General features: G+C 40.0%; 1 protein-coding gene across 2 annotated transcripts in view; it reads right to left on the bottom strand.

The window, feature by feature from the left end:
* CHD1 (chromodomain helicase DNA binding protein 1) overlaps window positions 1-17,619 on the bottom strand; it is a 66,941-nt gene that overhangs the window by 26,975 nt on the left and 22,347 nt on the right. For both annotated transcript variants that reach the window (XM_056849246.1, XM_056849247.1), the window contains exons 4-13: window positions 15,626-15,693; window positions 13,715-13,864; window positions 8,766-9,034; window positions 6,619-6,844; window positions 4,659-4,759; window positions 4,103-4,281; window positions 3,521-3,648; window positions 2,591-2,807; window positions 1,515-1,604; window positions 683-873 (exon numbers count right to left, since the gene is read on the bottom strand). In XM_056849246.1, coding sequence (XP_056705224.1) covers window positions 683-873; window positions 1,515-1,604; window positions 2,591-2,807; window positions 3,521-3,648; window positions 4,103-4,281; window positions 4,659-4,759; window positions 6,619-6,844; window positions 8,766-9,034; window positions 13,715-13,864; window positions 15,626-15,693 — 1,619 coding nt within the window. The remainder of the gene's footprint in view (window positions 1-682; window positions 874-1,514; window positions 1,605-2,590; window positions 2,808-3,520; window positions 3,649-4,102; window positions 4,282-4,658; window positions 4,760-6,618; window positions 6,845-8,765; window positions 9,035-13,714; window positions 13,865-15,625; window positions 15,694-17,619) is intronic.

The raw sequence follows: 17,619 nt of genomic DNA, 5'->3' as shown, positions 1-17,619 counted from the left end.
GATTCAGTCTTGGCGTCATGCTCCAACTGTTGTTGGAAGCAGCGCTAGACCAAGTTTTTTTCCATACAAGAGCTTTCAACCATGATGCTGTCATGGCTCGCTTTGTGAGTGAAATGTCTATATACCAAGCCCCTCAAGATACGTGCTCTTCACCAAGGCATAGTAGACACACAGTATGGTCAACCATATAGGGACTTTTTGCCCTGCAAGACATGCATTTTTTAAAAAAGAGCTTTTTGGGCCATATTGTTTGAGGCTGCTTGATCTTAATTCACTTTTGTAGTGAAAATGGTATGCTGGAGGCCAAAAAAAGCCCAAAGGCCGCAATTTTCCGCAAACAGAGCTTCCAAAGGAAGGACCTCTCTCCACAGCTGCAGAGAGAGAACTGAGGGAAGGGCATTGCACCCACTCCTTTTAGGCTTGAAAAGGTGGGAAAGCCGCACGGAAGAGGGAGGAAGGAGCACCCTCTAGAGTTTTTAAGCTTCAAAATCTCTCTGCAGAAGGCCTGCATGTGTGCAGTAACCCATGTGGGACTACACAGGTACACAATGAACCTAAGCTTCTTTCTACTAAGTAGAAAGGTCTTTTCCTCCAGAACAAGACTCTTCGCTTAGCGGAAGGAAATTCTAGGATGTGATCATGAAAATACAACTGTGTGTTTAGCCATATTAGGATTACTTACTTTTCTGGCATGATGAAGTGAAGTAAGGACCAAAGCTCTTTCAGAGAGTTTTGCAGAGGTGTACCAGTAATAAGGAGGCGATGATTGGATTTAAAGTCTATCAATGTCTTGTACAGGAGGGAATCGTCATTTTTTAATCGATGGGCTTCATCCACTCCTATAAATGCCCAGTTCAGACCACCAAGGAATGACTTTTGAAAAAAAAGGAACGTATTAATGACAGTCTGCTTCAAAGAGAAAGCATTTAACAAGGCAGTTTAAATCAAATTATGCTGCAGTAATAGTAACACTTAGAATCAAAACACTGGGAGATCTACAATCTTCCAAGCATTGTAAAAGGGCAATAGCTGACCGGGCACATGCCAGCTTGGATAAGGGCTGCAAAGTAGAATTGTATAGCTTTGCTAAACTGAAATTGGTACCTGCCCATATGCCCACCTTATTTTCCCCACATTCCATGGCTAATGATACACCCATCTTGCAGATGACCTCCTCCTCCAGAGCGAGAATGGGAAAGACTGGAGAAGTGTTTCAAGCATCAGAACCATGCAGTACTTTTACATCTCACCCCACCCTCAATTTGAACTGAGTCCCATTATTAGCAGCAACTCTTAACCATCTAGCACACTGAGAAGATCCAATTATGGGTCTCTTCCACTTGGTCCTTGAACTATTACAAACTTTCCACCCATTTCCACAAAAGAAAACTATTGAAAAATCATTTTTTTTCTATAATAGAATTCACAGTTTTCTTTCATTGAAAGGACAAGCACTGAAAGGCTTGAATACTGTCCTTTAACCTTTGGAAGTGATTGGCAGTCAGCTTACTTACCTTATCCTTCAGCAATATTTCATAGGTTGTGAGAAGGATATTAAATTTTAATCGTTTGGTCTGTAGATGCATCCATTCATGTGTTCTTATCTACAAATAAAGTTCATGAGATAGTAGGTTATGCAGTTCACAAATATTTCTACATAGTGCCTAATATATCTAGTGTCTTCAGCTGCTGAATATTAGCATGCATACATGGTAATGTATTAAGTGCTCATCAACGTGACAGTGGTGTATGTGTGTAAGGGGTGCAATACCCTTAGTGGTATACTGCATTTTCATTGTGCAGTACTACAAAACTGTACTAAAACCAAAGGGGATCTCTGTTCAATTCCTCCCTCTTTCCCTGTCCCCTTTTAGAATCTTCTGTAAAACTGAGGCAAAGGGGTTTCTTTCTCCTGTTGTACCTGTATAAGAAAGCTGTCTCACGAAAGCTCATACTAGAATAAATGTTGTTAGTCTTTTAAGGTGCCACTGGACACCAATAGACTATCATGCCTATCTAAATCAAATCAACCTCCTTTTATCCAGCACAGGTTTTCTGGTTCCTTGAAGCTACTATGAGTGAAAAAGGGCTGGACCGGCTTTGGGTACAGGCAATACATGCCATACATGCATAGCCTCTTCCATTCCTTCAGTCACCCCGTCTCCCTTATAGACTGTCCTTAACTGCAGCAAAGATTTTATTTTAATGCATGTTTAAATTCTCTTTCTTTGTATAGCCTAACCTGGGGCATGAATTAAACAATAACAAAACTATGGAGTATAATTTTGCTTAGTATTTCAGATGAATATTTAGATTTTTCCTTATTCAACCAAATATGAAAATACTAGGCAATACGAACTAAATTTTGTCAACTTCCTTTGATAAAACAATTATTGCTTAAAGTAACAAAAAACAGAAAAACATCAGATATTAAACAAACAAGCCCATTACAACATTTTACACTAATCTAAAATGTGAATAAATCTCAGTTCCCCTACCACTGCATCTATATGCTACCAATTCAGGGCACCTATCAAGAATATCAAGTATACACACATTGTTTTTAGTCTTTTATTTCATATATACTTACCACATTTCTGCTAGTAATATCCCCTAAATAAACTACTGCATTCATCAGAGGAGCCCATATCTGGATTTCTCTTTGCCAAGAAGTCAACGTGGAAAGTGGTACTACCAGCAAGAAAGGGCCATACAACTGATGTTCATGAAACAAATAATTCAGAAAAGAGATCGTTTGTATTGTTTTGCCTAGGCCCATTTCATCTGCAAGAATGCAACTGTTCCCCCTGCAAAGTGATGAATAAAACATGCAAACACGACATATATAAATACAAATTATATAAGTAAGTTCACACATACACTCAAACTTGGGCTAGTATCCCTACTGTGTGACTTCTACAGAAGTATGACCTAGCCACTGTTACACATGCCCTGGTAACTTACTGACAGGTGTGTTGAAATGTGCTGTGTGGGGCTTAATTTTAAAAGTTCTTGAGAACTTTAGCTGGTTCAGAACATGCTGCTCACTTACTGAAGGGCTTTTAGCATATTATACGAGCTTTGAGAGGAAAGGCAGCATAGTATAGCCTGATCTCATCAGATCTCAGAAGCTAAGCAGGGTCAGTATTTGGAAGGGAGACCACCAGGGAAGACTCTGCAGAGGAAGGCAATGGCAAACCATCTCTGCTTCTCACTTGCCTTGAAAGCCCCTTGCTGGGGTTGCCATATGTCGGCTGTGACTTGATGCACTTTACACAAACACTAGTTTTAATTCAACGTCACAGGCTTACAATTCATTTTTACATCTACTTCAAAGCACTGGTGTCAATTTTTTAAGTTCTACACAGCTTGCAGTGGACGTACATAAAGGACTGTCACTTATTATTGAAAATAATTTTTTCTCTAAAATATAATTCACAGATTTCTTTCACTGAAAGAAGTGCTGATAGGTATATCTAGTTCTTTTAATACTGTCATTAGTATGGTCTTCTGTACTTACTTGCACCAGGAGTGAGCCAACCAGTTCAGCCCATTTAGCTGATAATCTCTTAGCTCTAAACCATCGTGTTCTCCAATATAAGATGGTTGCTTCTTTAGGGCAACAAATCTCGGCCTCTGCTTTAAAACCTGGTAAAAGGGGAAAGTAGGTTGGTTTTACTGCTAACTGTAATTACAGTTACAAAGAAAAATAGACTGATGCTTCTGGAAACCCCTTTTAAATTACTGAAACTCTTAAAATTTATATTTTGTGTTACCTGTGGCCTAGTTCTCACAGATGAAGCAGTAAACCTGTGTCTGGGCTGCATGATTTGAGGGTACAGATAGGGTAACATATGACTGAGTGCTTGTCCATACAAAAACAAATCCCTGTACATAAAAATGTCAGGGAGAAGCTAGGCTAGAATCCTTATCCTATGCACAGGGCGGGGGGGAGAGGGGCCGGGGCAGAATGGACGAATATTCAGTCCACAAAGATTGACTCATGTGCAGTGTGTCCAGATACAGGTTTACTTCCTGACATATTGTTTGAGAAGTTGGCCTCAATGTTCATAAAGATTAAAAAAAATGAAACTGCACTTACCTTACAGTCTTTAAAAGGAGTAGTCTTGGACTGATTTCTGCTAAAATACTCATCAATGCATGGCTGGAATTTTTTTGCAATAAGAGCACCATCTTCCCAGCTGCACTCTGAGTAAGGGAGACCCTGCCACTTGCAATAATAATCTGGATAGCCTGCTGCGGACTTCTGATTAGAATGGGCTGTGAAATAAATTTAAAAATGAAACAGTCGTTAACAAATAACTGAACTATAAACATTCATTATGTTTGGATTAGGGAGCAGTATGACTAAGACAGCACTTTATATATTAAAGAACTGCTGAATATGTCCTGATCATCCACATATATCTAGAACTCTGACTCACAAAAGCTTTTTAAAGTGCCAGTGGACTTCTGCTGAACTTTGCTGCAACAGACTAACAGGGCTATGTCTCTGGAAATGAGTTTAAATGTATTTTATAATTTATAAAAAGCGTATAAACTGCAAACTACTTCCAGCATATTACCAATAAAGAAAACTATAAACGAACTATGCTGGTATGCTGAATCCTCATCAGTTCCAAAAATCTGTCACCTACCAATTATTCTCTCTACGATTTGATACTGCTTGTGTAAATCATCTGTGAGTTCTTGCTGACAGTTGTAATATTCAACATCTTCTGGAGAAGCATTTTTTAACCTGTAAAGTAATTACAAACAATTTCTATCATATTATCATAGGAGTTACATAATTTATAGAGTCTAACAGAAACATTAGAGGAAGACTGTTTACAAACATTGTTTCCAAAATAGAATTATCCCCCTCCCCTAAAACTGTAGTTTCAAGCAGCTGGTGTACAACAGACCATACATAAACTGTTTTCCCCCTCCCTCCCCCTTCCTATCACCTCCTTTTGTGCTGCCTGAAATGCTGCTCCTGAAGGTCAGAGGCCCCTTTGCAGAAGGATTCAAAATGACATGAAAGGATAGTTGAAAGTTAAAATAGCATTCCTACTCCCACACATAGAGAAATATGTGTGAAATCTAGCCAGTGATCTCCAGTAGGATAAGATCTGCGCCCATGTGACCATTACTACAAAGAGAGCTCAGCCACAATTATGTCTTTTGAGCATCTCTTTGCTTCAAAAACCCAAGTAGTTGTCCATGTTACAGATTAATCTCTCTAGGCTAAACGTTTAAATAGCATACCACCATTCATAATAATTCTCTGTGATAGCCCCCACATTATGGGACATTCTGCCTGAATTATTAGGAAGGCCCCTACACCTCTATCATTTTGCAAAATGTGTAAAATGGAATTGTTCGGGAGGATATTCGTGTAGGAATAGAGGTGTAATGTAATGGATGAGCTCAGGAGATTACTTTTATTAGGGATAAAGTGTTATTTCCCCCTTCTAATTCTTCAACCCCATTGCATTATGTTGTTTTAGTAGGAATCTTTGCTGTCAGACTCAAATGTCATTGTATTTGCTAATCCAAATGTAATTGGTTTAATGACTGACTGATTAGTTTTATCATATTTGTAATCTGCCTTGTGCCAGTGCGAAAAGCAGATGATAAATGAAAATAAATAAAACATAGACTTGTTGTCAATTATGGGTAGAAAACATGGCCATAAAATGTCTGGTTATGCCAGTATTTATATGTTATGGTACAATTATCATTGGAGTTGCATATTTTTGGCTCAGCACAGACATACATCAGTGTCAAGGAACATGTCATCTCTCAATTTCCTAGGCCATTTGGTTTTCAGAAGCAGAATTAGCCAGTAGATTAAACTGCTTATAAATCAATCATTTTTCTCTGAATCACCAAGTGTGGGCGGTTAACAAGGCAGAATGCTGGGTTATATCTCTATTGATCCAATCTATAGTGGCAGTAACATTTTACTATGCTCTAAAATCAGAATTGATAACAATTCTGATTTTAGAGCACAGTAAAATATAAGTTGATCACATAAATCCAAATTACTACCAGAATTGTTTTGAGTGGGAAAAGAAATAACGTAGAATCCCAATTATTCTCACTTCACTTGCTCTACATACATAGCCATCTTGTCTATTTAGCTCTATGAAAATAACAATCAGAAGGATGGATAAACTGAAGTGCTGGAATGTTCTACAGATTATTCAAGGACATGATATTTAAGAAAAGTAACTGTTAGAAATCAATTTAATAGTTTACGTTTAAGAAAATATTTACAAATTATCATGGATACATACTCCCATGCAAAGCATAAAGATAAACTCAAGCCATTATAATCCCCGTGCTTTACCTAAGCTATGTATACAAATTCATTCTAACACTGAAAAGTAACATATAAGCTAATAAACTTCCTACATAGGGCTGAATATTCAACAGCCAGAGATGCTCTGAAACTGAGAATCAACAGCACTGAAATCAGAAAAAGTAACATGAATCACATCTGCATTTTGCAGTTATGCTCTTGCATAGATAGATAGTATGCTAACGACCCTACCTATCTACCTACCTACCTCTTTCCCCCCAGAATAGAATTTTACTATAGACAACATTCACCATCGTTTTGTTTCCTGGTCCTTTTTCTTATAGTTGTCCAGCTTTTTCATTCCTCTAACATTCTGTTGCTTCAGGGTTTCTTCAGTTTCCCAGGTGTTATGGATGTGAGACCAACCTTTCCATTTAATCAAATACTGCATTTCACCAGGTTCTTTTGATTTATCAAACCCTCCATTTGGATCTCCATCAGCTTCAACTGCATAGATGGTGGTTGTAGCACCTGTAGCTGAAAAGGACAACACAGCAAAAGCATCAGCTACATTACTACATACATCTATGTAATAGCCATTGACAGATTTAACAACCCCACACCTGTGGGGATCAAAAATTCCTCATATATGTGGGCTATGTGGTTTTCCTTCTTGTTTAGACACATTTATTTAGAGTTTCTATCCTCTACTTCCAACCTAAAGGTTTTCAAGGGGACAAGCTGAATTGTTTTCAGAAGATACAAACTTTTTAAGCTCTTGATGAAGTGGTGCTAGAATTCATTATTGCTGTGTCAATTTAAAAATATAGTGTAACCTAAATTCTGTATTGTTTTATTAAATATTCAATAAAGCTGCAGCATATGCATCAATGAAGTTAAACAGCAAAACAAACCCTTTTGAAATATATTTAAAAGAATGATATTTAATCACTATACCAGCTTCAGAGAAGTAAAGAGTTTTGGAAGTTTATTTAATTTGTTCTTCTCACCTCTGTATATTAAGGGGAGGTAACGATGCATACTTGACCCTTTTCAGTCAACTCAATCAAGGCTTTAGGTCAGTGGTACTCTCTCTGTGGCTCGCAGAGAGCGACATTCACAATTACTGTCAACCAAAACAGCCACATGACTACTGTATGTGCCTTACGCACCATGCCACCACACATACAATAAGGCATAACTAGAATAAGGCATAACTCACGAACACAACCATAACTTTTTAAAAATTTATCAGAGAACGTTTGCACATACAGAGTTGTCTGTCCCTATCGCTGTTTAACCTTATCCAGCCATGAAGGGCTTACCCTCTCAACTTTCACACTTACTCCTCAACATGAGGCACAGTAGGTCAGGTGGGGGAATGAGAATGCCAAGCTGGAGAGCAACCTGGCCAAGGGGGAATGGGAGTGCAATACACACACTCCCTGGGACAACTTGTTCTTTTCCTGGTGGTGGTTTTACTCTTTTTCTGCAGCCAGCTTGCTGTCCTCCCAGCAGCTGCAGAACTCCTGGAATGAGAGTGCAGAGACTGTGGAGAAGAATGGCAGGTTGCTGGAGAGGATGGCTCTTTACTTCCATCACTGATGCAAGGCCTGCAAGCTCAGGGAGGCTCACAGCTTATCTATCCTCTAATCCAGGGGTGTCAAACATAAGGCCTGGCAAGAAAACTTAATGGCTAAATGGATAGGCCCATCCAGTGAGAGTAGCACAAATGCCCCAAAGGCTGGCAAGCCCAACTGAACACATTAGCCTTGGCCACCTAGCAGGGGAAACTTGCAGATGATTCAATAATATCATCACAGAGGGCAATGAATTTGGGTGTTTGCAAAAAAAAAAAAAAAAAAAAACCCAGTTTGGAAGTCAAGCTTGCTTTTAAAGCATTAGGCAACCTGTGTCCTTTCTAGTTCAAAATGCAAGTTTTGAGCGTTAAAACCTAGAATTATGAATAGACAAGGCTACATTCAGATGTTACAATAATCCGATATTAAGTTTACTGATCAGCTGGGTGTTCCTTCTTTCTCACACAGAAAAGTTTGGAATTTTTGGAACTTACTAACAGAAAAGTTCGGTTGGAAACTAGCTGTTTACCCTTCACAAACCAGAATTTTAAAAGAAGGTTTACTACAGGTTTAGACTTCTAGTTTGTATGGAGAAAGCCAACTTTCGTTCATCTATACATCTGGATTCAAATATCATGCTTAATGACAGCATCTGGTTTAACATCAACTTGTTGTTATATCTGAATGCAGCTATAGCCTGTTAATGTGGCTGGCTGCAGTATAAGGATGCAAGTTCTAGCAAACTTTAGACAACTAAAGATCCTAATCAAAAATTTGAGAATCTTCCTTCTTCCATTCATATCCTACTAACATTTGTAGTCACATTTTTTAAAATTCTTGTGTTTTGTTGAAAGTTTATAAATCTAAATAAAGTTTACCTCCTTTTCGTCCAATACGGCTGTCCATGAATTTTTCTATAGTTTCAAACTCATCTTCTTCAGGTTGGGGGACATCTTCTCCACAGACTTCCAGCAAGTCATCGGAATCTGTCTTTGCTTCTTCAGCTTCCTTGTAACTAATATTTACTGTTGCCTGGCGGCGAGATCCTCTTTTATCATAATCGTCATCATCATCATCATCATCGTCTGATGATTCAAGTTGTCTTTTTTTCTGCCCAGTGCTTTTTTTACTACTTTTTTGTTTTATTCTTAAGCATTAAGGATACCCCCCAAAAGAGAAAGAGAGAGAGAGAGAGACAGAAAGAAAGAGAGCTTTAAAAACACTCACCAGTAAGTGTCCTGGACAGTGGCGGATCTACATTATGGGGGCCCTGAAGCTTGAACTGTTATGGGGGCCCCTTCGCAACCAGCAAAAATAGGACAACATCCAACAAGGCCCTGGCCCCAGCCTGATGGAATGTTCTTCCAAGTAACATCAGGGCCCTATGGGCCCTTCAGAAGTTCTGCAAGGCCTGTAAAACAGAGCTATTCCACCAGGCCTACAATTGAGGGCAACCACAGGTTGTCATCATTACTGGCCTCCCTCTCCTCTCCCTCGGGGCTTCTGACATGAGGATCTGGCTGCTTGGCTGGGCCTCCAATGGCCCTGTAATTATATGAATACCATCTTGTTAACTGTATTGAATGGTTTTATGAATTTTATTGATTAGTTATGAATTTTAGATATATGATTTTATTATGATTGTTGTTACCTGCTGTCAGATAAGAGAGAGGAATGGGGATCTTCAGTAGCTGCCACCACTCTGGTGTGAGCCTAACTCAAGAAGGCCCAGAGCACTCTGCCTGCCCCTGGCTGTTTCTTCTCCCAACAGGGTATACTTTCTAGGTGACCAAATGAGGCATGAGGACCCAGGGCAGAGTAACAAACAGTTTATTAAAAAGGTCTAATAATGATAACTCAAGCCACAATAGGACGACGAAACCAGTAAAGGCAGGCAATCAAACAAATAAAAACCCTAACACATCTATCTTTACTGTCCCTAGCCATCTCCTGGCACTAGGCCTCAGGCTAACTCACCCCTTCCTGGAGGAGGGATCCCTCCATCTGCAGCAGCCTCTCCCTAGGAGTGAACCCCCACCCTTTTCAGGCAAGGCATTTTATTCCTTCTTCCCAGGCACCACTCCCTTACCCGATTGGCCCTAGCCTTCCCTCCAAATCCTCTTCCACCAATCACAACGGCCAGAGGGTACCTGGGAGATGTAGGCCTGGTAACTACTTTAATATAGGCCTCCCTAGGGCCTATAGGCTGCACTTAAGGCCTAGGATCATGACACCCACCCTGAGCCCGGTTTTGACCGGGAATGAGGGTGGGCTACAAATTTAACTAATAAATAATAATAATAGGGAGGGGGTCATCAGAGGGATAAAGAGGTGAAAATCTGATCTTTTGGAGTTAAAATGCACAAGCAAGATGAATGCAGCCTGAATTGAGAATTCAGATGTCTTTTTATGGTTCTGATTGGCTCTAGCCTAAGGGCTGAGCTATAGAGTTATTAAGCTGTGCCCCAACAAAGGATTTGAGGATCCAGCTGCCAAAATGTAGGCTATGAATAGATTCTGGTGAGCTCAGTGAGCCCTTACAGCTGGGGGTTCAAGCACTGCAAGCTCCCAAGGAAATTTTGAAATTTGACCAATTACAGGGACATTTTGAAGCTGACCATATTTCCTTGAGACAAAAACGGGACATTGGGATGGCAAAAACGGGACAGGGGTTATGTAATATTCTGTAATCATGAAAAAGCAAGATGATAAAAAAAAGTTTTAGTACCCAAACATATTGAGCTTCTTCAGTGACAGAACCCATACAAAACATTAGGCAGACGTAGAGGGGGACTCAATCAAATTGAGAAATTTAAAAATAATACTGTTATTTTATACTATATTTCACTATATTTTAGTTGTTTTAGCTAATCACTATATTTCTCAAACCAAGAGCTTAAATGAAAATATTTTTTATGCTCTGTTTTCTCAATATGTCCCATATTTTCTCAGTATGGCCATGTTTTCTCAATATGTCCCAACTATACAGCAATAGGAACACGGGTACATGGATGCCATATTCAAAAAAGTAATGTGCAATAGGAAAATATAGAAAATATCCATTCTAGTAAATAAAAGTATTTAATTGTAATAATTGTATATAATTTTACAGCAACATGATAAATATTAATGCACTGCTGATATCATACTGCCCCTGTACAAATCTATGGTGAGACCACACTTGGAATCCTGTGTACAGTTCTGGTCACCACACCTAAGAAAGGATATTGCAGAGCTTGAGAAAGTGCAGAAAAGAGCAACTAAAATGATCGGGGGACTAGAGCAACTGCTCTATAAGGAGTGGTTAAAAAGCTTAGGGCTGTTTAGCTTGGAAAGAAGGCAGTTAAGGGGGAGACAGGATAGAGGTCTAAAAAATTATGAATGGTACAGGGAGAGTGGACAGGGAGAAGCTTTTCTCCCTCTCTCATAATACTAGGATGTGGGGTCATCTGCTGAAGCTGGAGGGTGAGAGATTCAAAACTGATAAAAGGAAGTTTATCTTCAAACACTGCACAGTTGAATTGTGGAACTCCCTGCCCCAGGATGTGGTGATGGCTACCAACTTGGAAGGCTTTAAGAGGGGAGTGGACATGTTCATGGAGGAGAGGGGTATTCATGGCTATTAGTTAAAATGGATACTGGTCATGATGCATACCTATTCTCTCCAGGATCAGATGAGCATGCCTATTATATCAGGTGCATTGGAACACAAGCAGGAGAATGCTGAGGTATCATCTTGTTTGTGGGTTTCCTAGAGGCACCCAGTTGGCCACTGTGTGAACAGACTGCTGGACTTGATGGGCAAGTCTGATCCAGCATGGCTTTTCTAATGTTGTTCTTATGTGCAATAAGGAATTTGAAGCAGAACATGGAACATGATCAACTGTATTCTGAATGTTCAAGTAACAGCAGAATTAGGCACCTTAACGTGGAAAACCACAACTAAAACTGCTGGTGTAGCCGAGGCATTTTGTGACCCATGTATTCCACCCCTGGGGCTGTCAATCCAGTCCCAGAACACTTCTGCTAGTCCCAGGGGCTGTCATTTCACTCTGGGAGGGGGCTGTCATTCCAGTCCCAGAACACTTGTGCTAGTCCCAGGGGCTGTCATTCCATCTTGGGGGATGTCATTCCAGTCCCAGAACACTTCTGTTTGTCCCAGGGGCTGTCAATCCAGTTCTAGAACACATCTGCTCATCCCAGGGGCTGTCATTCCACTCTCGGGGCTGTCATTCTGATCCCAGAGTGCTAGTCCCATGGGCTGTCATTCCAGTCCCAGAGTAGTGTATCTGGGTTTAAGGACCTTACTGGAAAATCCATTCCACATTTTCTTTGCAACTCTTTTTGTGCTGTAATGTATTTCAATGGAGCTCATGCAAGCCAATTGGCAATCCAGGCTCCCATTATCTTCAATGGGCTGTGCAGCCTCTCCCATTATTTCTAATTGGCTAGCCTGTCTTTCGTTTTAGTGCATCCCACCTTCACCTCCTTGCTTTCACCCACTCTCAGAAAGTAGCTGCAATGATCCCGAGGTAGCCAGAGGGGAGGGGAAGGCAAGTCTTGTGCATTTTTGGCATGCTGCTTCAGAGGCTCACAACAGCACAGCGGGTGGGAACATGTTGATTGACAGGCCACGTTTTGCTTCCACCCATAACTGGAAAGTTGTGCCTTTTCCTTCCAAGTGTAAAAAAACTGCATGGTGAGGGCGAGGCAACAAAACTGGCTTGGTTTATTCAAAACGGGACAAAATAGACATTTTAATTAAAAAGATTGGACGGCCAGGAAATACAACAAAAACGGGACTTTCCTATTCAAAACGGTAGGTATGGTCAGCCTAGTATAAGAGCATGTTCTAAAGTCAATATTAAGTTCTTCAACCCATTGGCTTATGATTCTACCACTAAAAAACTCCATCGATTTTGTAGAGAAATTCACTCGTTAAAAGGAAGTTGCTTCGGGGGGCCCTCCAGGATTGGGGGCCCTGAAGCTTAAGCTTCATTAGTTTCACAGTAGATCCGCCTCTGGGACTGGAATAAGTGACCAATAATTGTGCTCAGAACCCCAAGAGTTGCTGTGCAGTTAAGATTTTTACAGACTTTCTGCAAATAAACTCAGAGGCTACAGAGCCCTTTCACCCTAGCCAATTTATTGCCAACATAACCCCATACTTCCCACACTGGTCATAATTACTTCAGTATCTCACAAGGAATGAAACAAGCTGCTGACTGAAATTACTAGTACATTTTGAATACTGTAAAACAGAATTGGCTTACTAGTGAAATCTCTATTTGTTCTCCAGTGATTCTGCTACTGAGTAATCTTTGTTCATTACACACAGTTGTCTAAGCCAAATTCCAGGTACTACATACCCCTCCTGCAATTTCCTGCCGTTCTTTGCTATCTTCAGTGCATGGGCGAGAGAGATTACAGTCAGTTGAGAAGCTAACTCTGCCCATCCTTGGCACACAGGGATTATGTGCTTGAAAGAAATTTGGCCCAACAAGGTTCTGTGGGTTTCGAAATCATCTTTCTTCAGCCTGGCCTGCAAACAAAGGCAAACTCTGGCCTAAATCAGGCAAGCAGACCAGACACTGAACTGGTGACTGCTGACAGTGGTGGCAGGAGAAATGCTGGATCTGTGGAAGAAACAGAATGCCTTTCCTTCCAGTCTGCCCCAGCCAAGCCTTTCTTTTGAAGAACCCACAGCCTTCTAGAGTACGCAGAGTACACTCACTGTTTGGATCATGCGATGGCAAAAAGTAGGGAGAATATTCATAGTTTCATCCTAAGTAAGATATTTTTACATTCCAAAATACTTGTGCCATACCTGCTTGGAGGCTTCCTGCTCTTTACTTTGTTTTTTGGCTCATAGTCAGATTCGCTCTCGTCGCACGTACTTTTATTTCTGCCTTCCTCCAAATCGGAATCTGAAGCAGTTCCAGATACAGATCCTGACCCAGACATTTGCCAGTCTTCACTACACAAATTTGAAGAATGAAAAGATAATATAGCTAAACTGACAGAATAATAATATTGCTATCAAGCACAATGCTGCTTGATGTTAAAAAAGGTATCACTATTCTAAAACATTTTGAAGTAACAATTTAGAAGAATTTATTCTTCAATTTAGAAGCATAATTTAGAATGCTTCAATTTAGAAGCGTAATTTAAAAATGGAAGAATTTATAGAAAAAGGATACAAAATATTTATAGTATCCAATATATATATATAAATTAGCTTAACTGAAATGAGCACTAAAAATTCTGACAAGTATTCATAAAACATTTGGGAGCATTCATATGCCACCTGTTTAAAATGTTTCACCCACCGGAACATCAGGATTTATAAATTTTCCAAACTAAATTTGATCTACAAGTTAGAAGACAAAATCTACTGGGAAACTCTCCTGTGTAAAACCCCAGTTACGGTAAGTAGTAAGGAGATGCTGAAGAGCACCATCTGATCTTCCACAATTTCCACTCAATTTAGTAAGAGCTGCAAGGATGCATAAACATGCTCATTGCACTTGCCAAGGTAAATCTTCCTCTCACCTTCCAACCTTGGGGACAAGGAGTCATTCTCACCATTGTGCTGTGCTCTGGGGGTGCACTTTTCTTTCATAAAAAGCCTCCAGACAACAGGGATAATTGTCCTCTCCCAGGGCCATGCTTGGGAAGAAGGCTGGAGTTTGTCCATACTGTGCTGCACTTTGGAGGTACCTTAGAATGGCAACATGACTGCAGGAATCTACTACTTCCAACCAATGTTTACACCACGAGTCCCCAGCCTTTTTAAGCCTGCTAGCAAGTTTGGAATTCTGACACAGCATGGTGGGCACAGCAACAAAACTGTTGCCACAGGAGGTGGAGAGAGCCACAAAATCATTGCAATAGCTTAACTTCAGTAGCAGTGCAGATCCTTGCACTGTGGTGGCAGCTGCTGCCAAAGCAACATTTAAAAGAAGTTGCACAGCCAATCAAATCTCCAATAGTCAATCAGAAGCCTTGGTAGGCAAAAGCCCTACCTGGCCCCACCCATTTTCACAAAACACTTGGCGAGCACCAGACAAAGGGTACCAAGTTGTGGACCCCCATTTTACACTTAAGAGGAGAGTCAGGGCTTGTCTCTGTTGTACTGTACTTTCAAGGCCACTTGGAACACTTTGGAAAAAAATGTGACTTCAGAGGTGTCCCCTACCCCCAGCTTTGGGCTCAAGAGGCCATCTGAGTCTTATCCACTTCAACCTGTGCTTTCAAGGGGCAAGCACAGCCGTTCCCACCCATCCCCCAAGGTTGGTCCAGGAAGGGGGAGTCTTCATAGGCACTTGGAGCACCTGCCTACCTCAGTGTGACATCATATAAGAGCCACCTCCCTTGGTGTATGAAGGACCGGGTCCATATAACCACTGTTGGCTGACTACCAAGGCTGCTCAAAATCTGTGGAGGAAATTATCTCAATAGATTGTGCTTAATGCTCTTTTAAGTTGCTGGAAAGGGATATTTTCTAGCCATTTACTCTCCTAAATTTGCTTTATTTGCAAAGGACTTAACTGTAGAAACCCTGACAAGCCACTAAGTAACGCACATATACAATTAAAAATAAAAATACCACTTCAGATACAAAGGCAAAATTTTTTTGTCAAATACTAATGAGAAAAACAGATCTGAACTAGGAATAATAAGGTTTGCAAGAAAATGCTAAACATTTTGGTTTTCTATTTTTAATTTAATGTCTTACTCTTTATGTTTTTTCCTTTTGATGTCACTGGATGAGTCATCTACAGAGTCTTCACTACTTGACGAGTCCTGCATTGAAAATCAATATATATATATTAGATACATTTTAATTCTCAGTAGTGCTTTCCCAATTCAGTACTACAGAGTACTCTTGTTTACTGAAAGGTGCTTTAATACAATAATAGCAGGCAACTGAAATACATCTGATAAAATCCTGAATATATCAATTCTACCTATATATGTAGAACAAAAGAAGATTATGGTATCTTTATGAACCATAATTTCCTGCACATTGAAAAAGGGACAGAGCTTGGGAAAAGTGAAATAACTTTTAAGAAACATTCAATATAAAATCCACTGCATGACAGAAGTGAATGGGTTTATCAAAAACTGAAAGTTTTCCCTTAAAAAACACAATCCTAGAAATTTCTAGCTACCTGTAAGGAATATCTTAAATTTGCACCAAGAAGACTGAACGTTTTCTTCAGTAACAGAATTTATTTTTAACAAATAATGTATACAAATTAATACTCATTCAATGCCATATACTATCCTAAATGAAAACTGAAATTGTGTTTTCTCTAATTAAACTAATTTAACACTCTAAAAATTGTTAAAGTATAACACAGAATGTGTTGGCTTCTTCTAAAACAACTTCCACAGCCTCTTTCATTGGCACAGAGGAATTCTCCTCACCCGGAGTGGGTCACCCAGTTTAAGCGGATGGGCAGCACTGAACTGCACCACTGAGGAAAGCAAAAGACAACTATACAGAGTAGGATTTGTGGCAAAGATCTCACAGCTGAATAGCACAGAAAGATGAAAATCATGTTGCAAGAGATACCTTGGTATGTTAGTGGAATGGGCTTGCAGAACTGTTGCATTGATCAAACACAGGCAACAAAGAGATGGTGACTACACTCTCAATACTTCTTAAAAGCTGTTATTTCAATAACATCAAGTACTGTTTATTTATTTTTATTTTATATACTTTATATTCCACTGAGACTCAAGGTGGATTACAGGATATAAACAGAGACAGCACGAGACCACTAATGAACCATGCAATAGGACCAGGATTCCAAAATTAGAGAACAATACTAACAATGAACTATTTATAAATAATACAGAAAGTGGATTACAAGGTAAAGACAACACAGGAAAAGTGGGTGATAACGGAAATAATCATTCTAGTTGAGTATTTCATGATAAAGGTGCCTTCCACTACAGATCTAATATGCTTTTTAAAATGGCCTCTTGAAAATTACCGGTTTGAATATTCTGTGGAATGAAAGAAGTGTGGAAGCATTCCTGATCTCCTAGGCAAGCCTTTCCATAAGGTAGGAACCATCATTGAGAATGCACAAGCAGGGGCAGCACCTTTAGAAAGTTTTGCTCAGATGAGCAAAGCTGTTGCAAAGGAGTATAGTGGGGAGAGGCAGTCTTGTGAGTACGTGGGTCCAAGTTCATCCAGGGCTTCATATGTGATAATCAGAACCTTGAATTTATCTTGGTAATTAATTTTAATGCCTACTGAATGGGATGACATGTGTGCCTCACCTGGTGTACAATGGTGACGGGGCTGCAGCATTCTGCACACTGGAATTTCTGGGTCGTCTTTAAGGGAAGACCCATGTGGAGTGCATTACAGTAGTCTAGCTTCAAGGTAAGAATAGCATGGATCCATGTAGCTAGATAAGATGGCCTCGTACCTTGACTTGACTTATCAGGCATTCTGGCTCACTGCACCCAATCGTACTCCCTGTGAGTTACTAAATCATCTTCAGAGCTAGGAAGAAATTGTGCTAGTAGGGCAAAGGAGCCGGTCTAGCTTTGGCTGCTACTGCATACCAGTTATAGCCTTTCCTCCACTCCATTTAAATTCGTAGCATAGGTGTTAAGGAGTATAGAAAATATGTAATCTGGAACTGGTCAGCCTTTGCAGCTAAGGTGAAACAGTGTGATAGTTTCTAGGCAATGATAGGAATATTCTGA

Source organism: Euleptes europaea, chromosome 4 (assembly GCF_029931775.1).
Source record: "Euleptes europaea isolate rEulEur1 chromosome 4, rEulEur1.hap1, whole genome shotgun sequence".
NCBI classification, from domain to species: Eukaryota; Metazoa; Chordata; class Lepidosauria; order Squamata; family Sphaerodactylidae; genus Euleptes; species Euleptes europaea.
The sequence above is the reverse complement of the archived record's forward strand: the minus strand, read 5'-3'. Positions and strand labels throughout refer to the sequence as shown.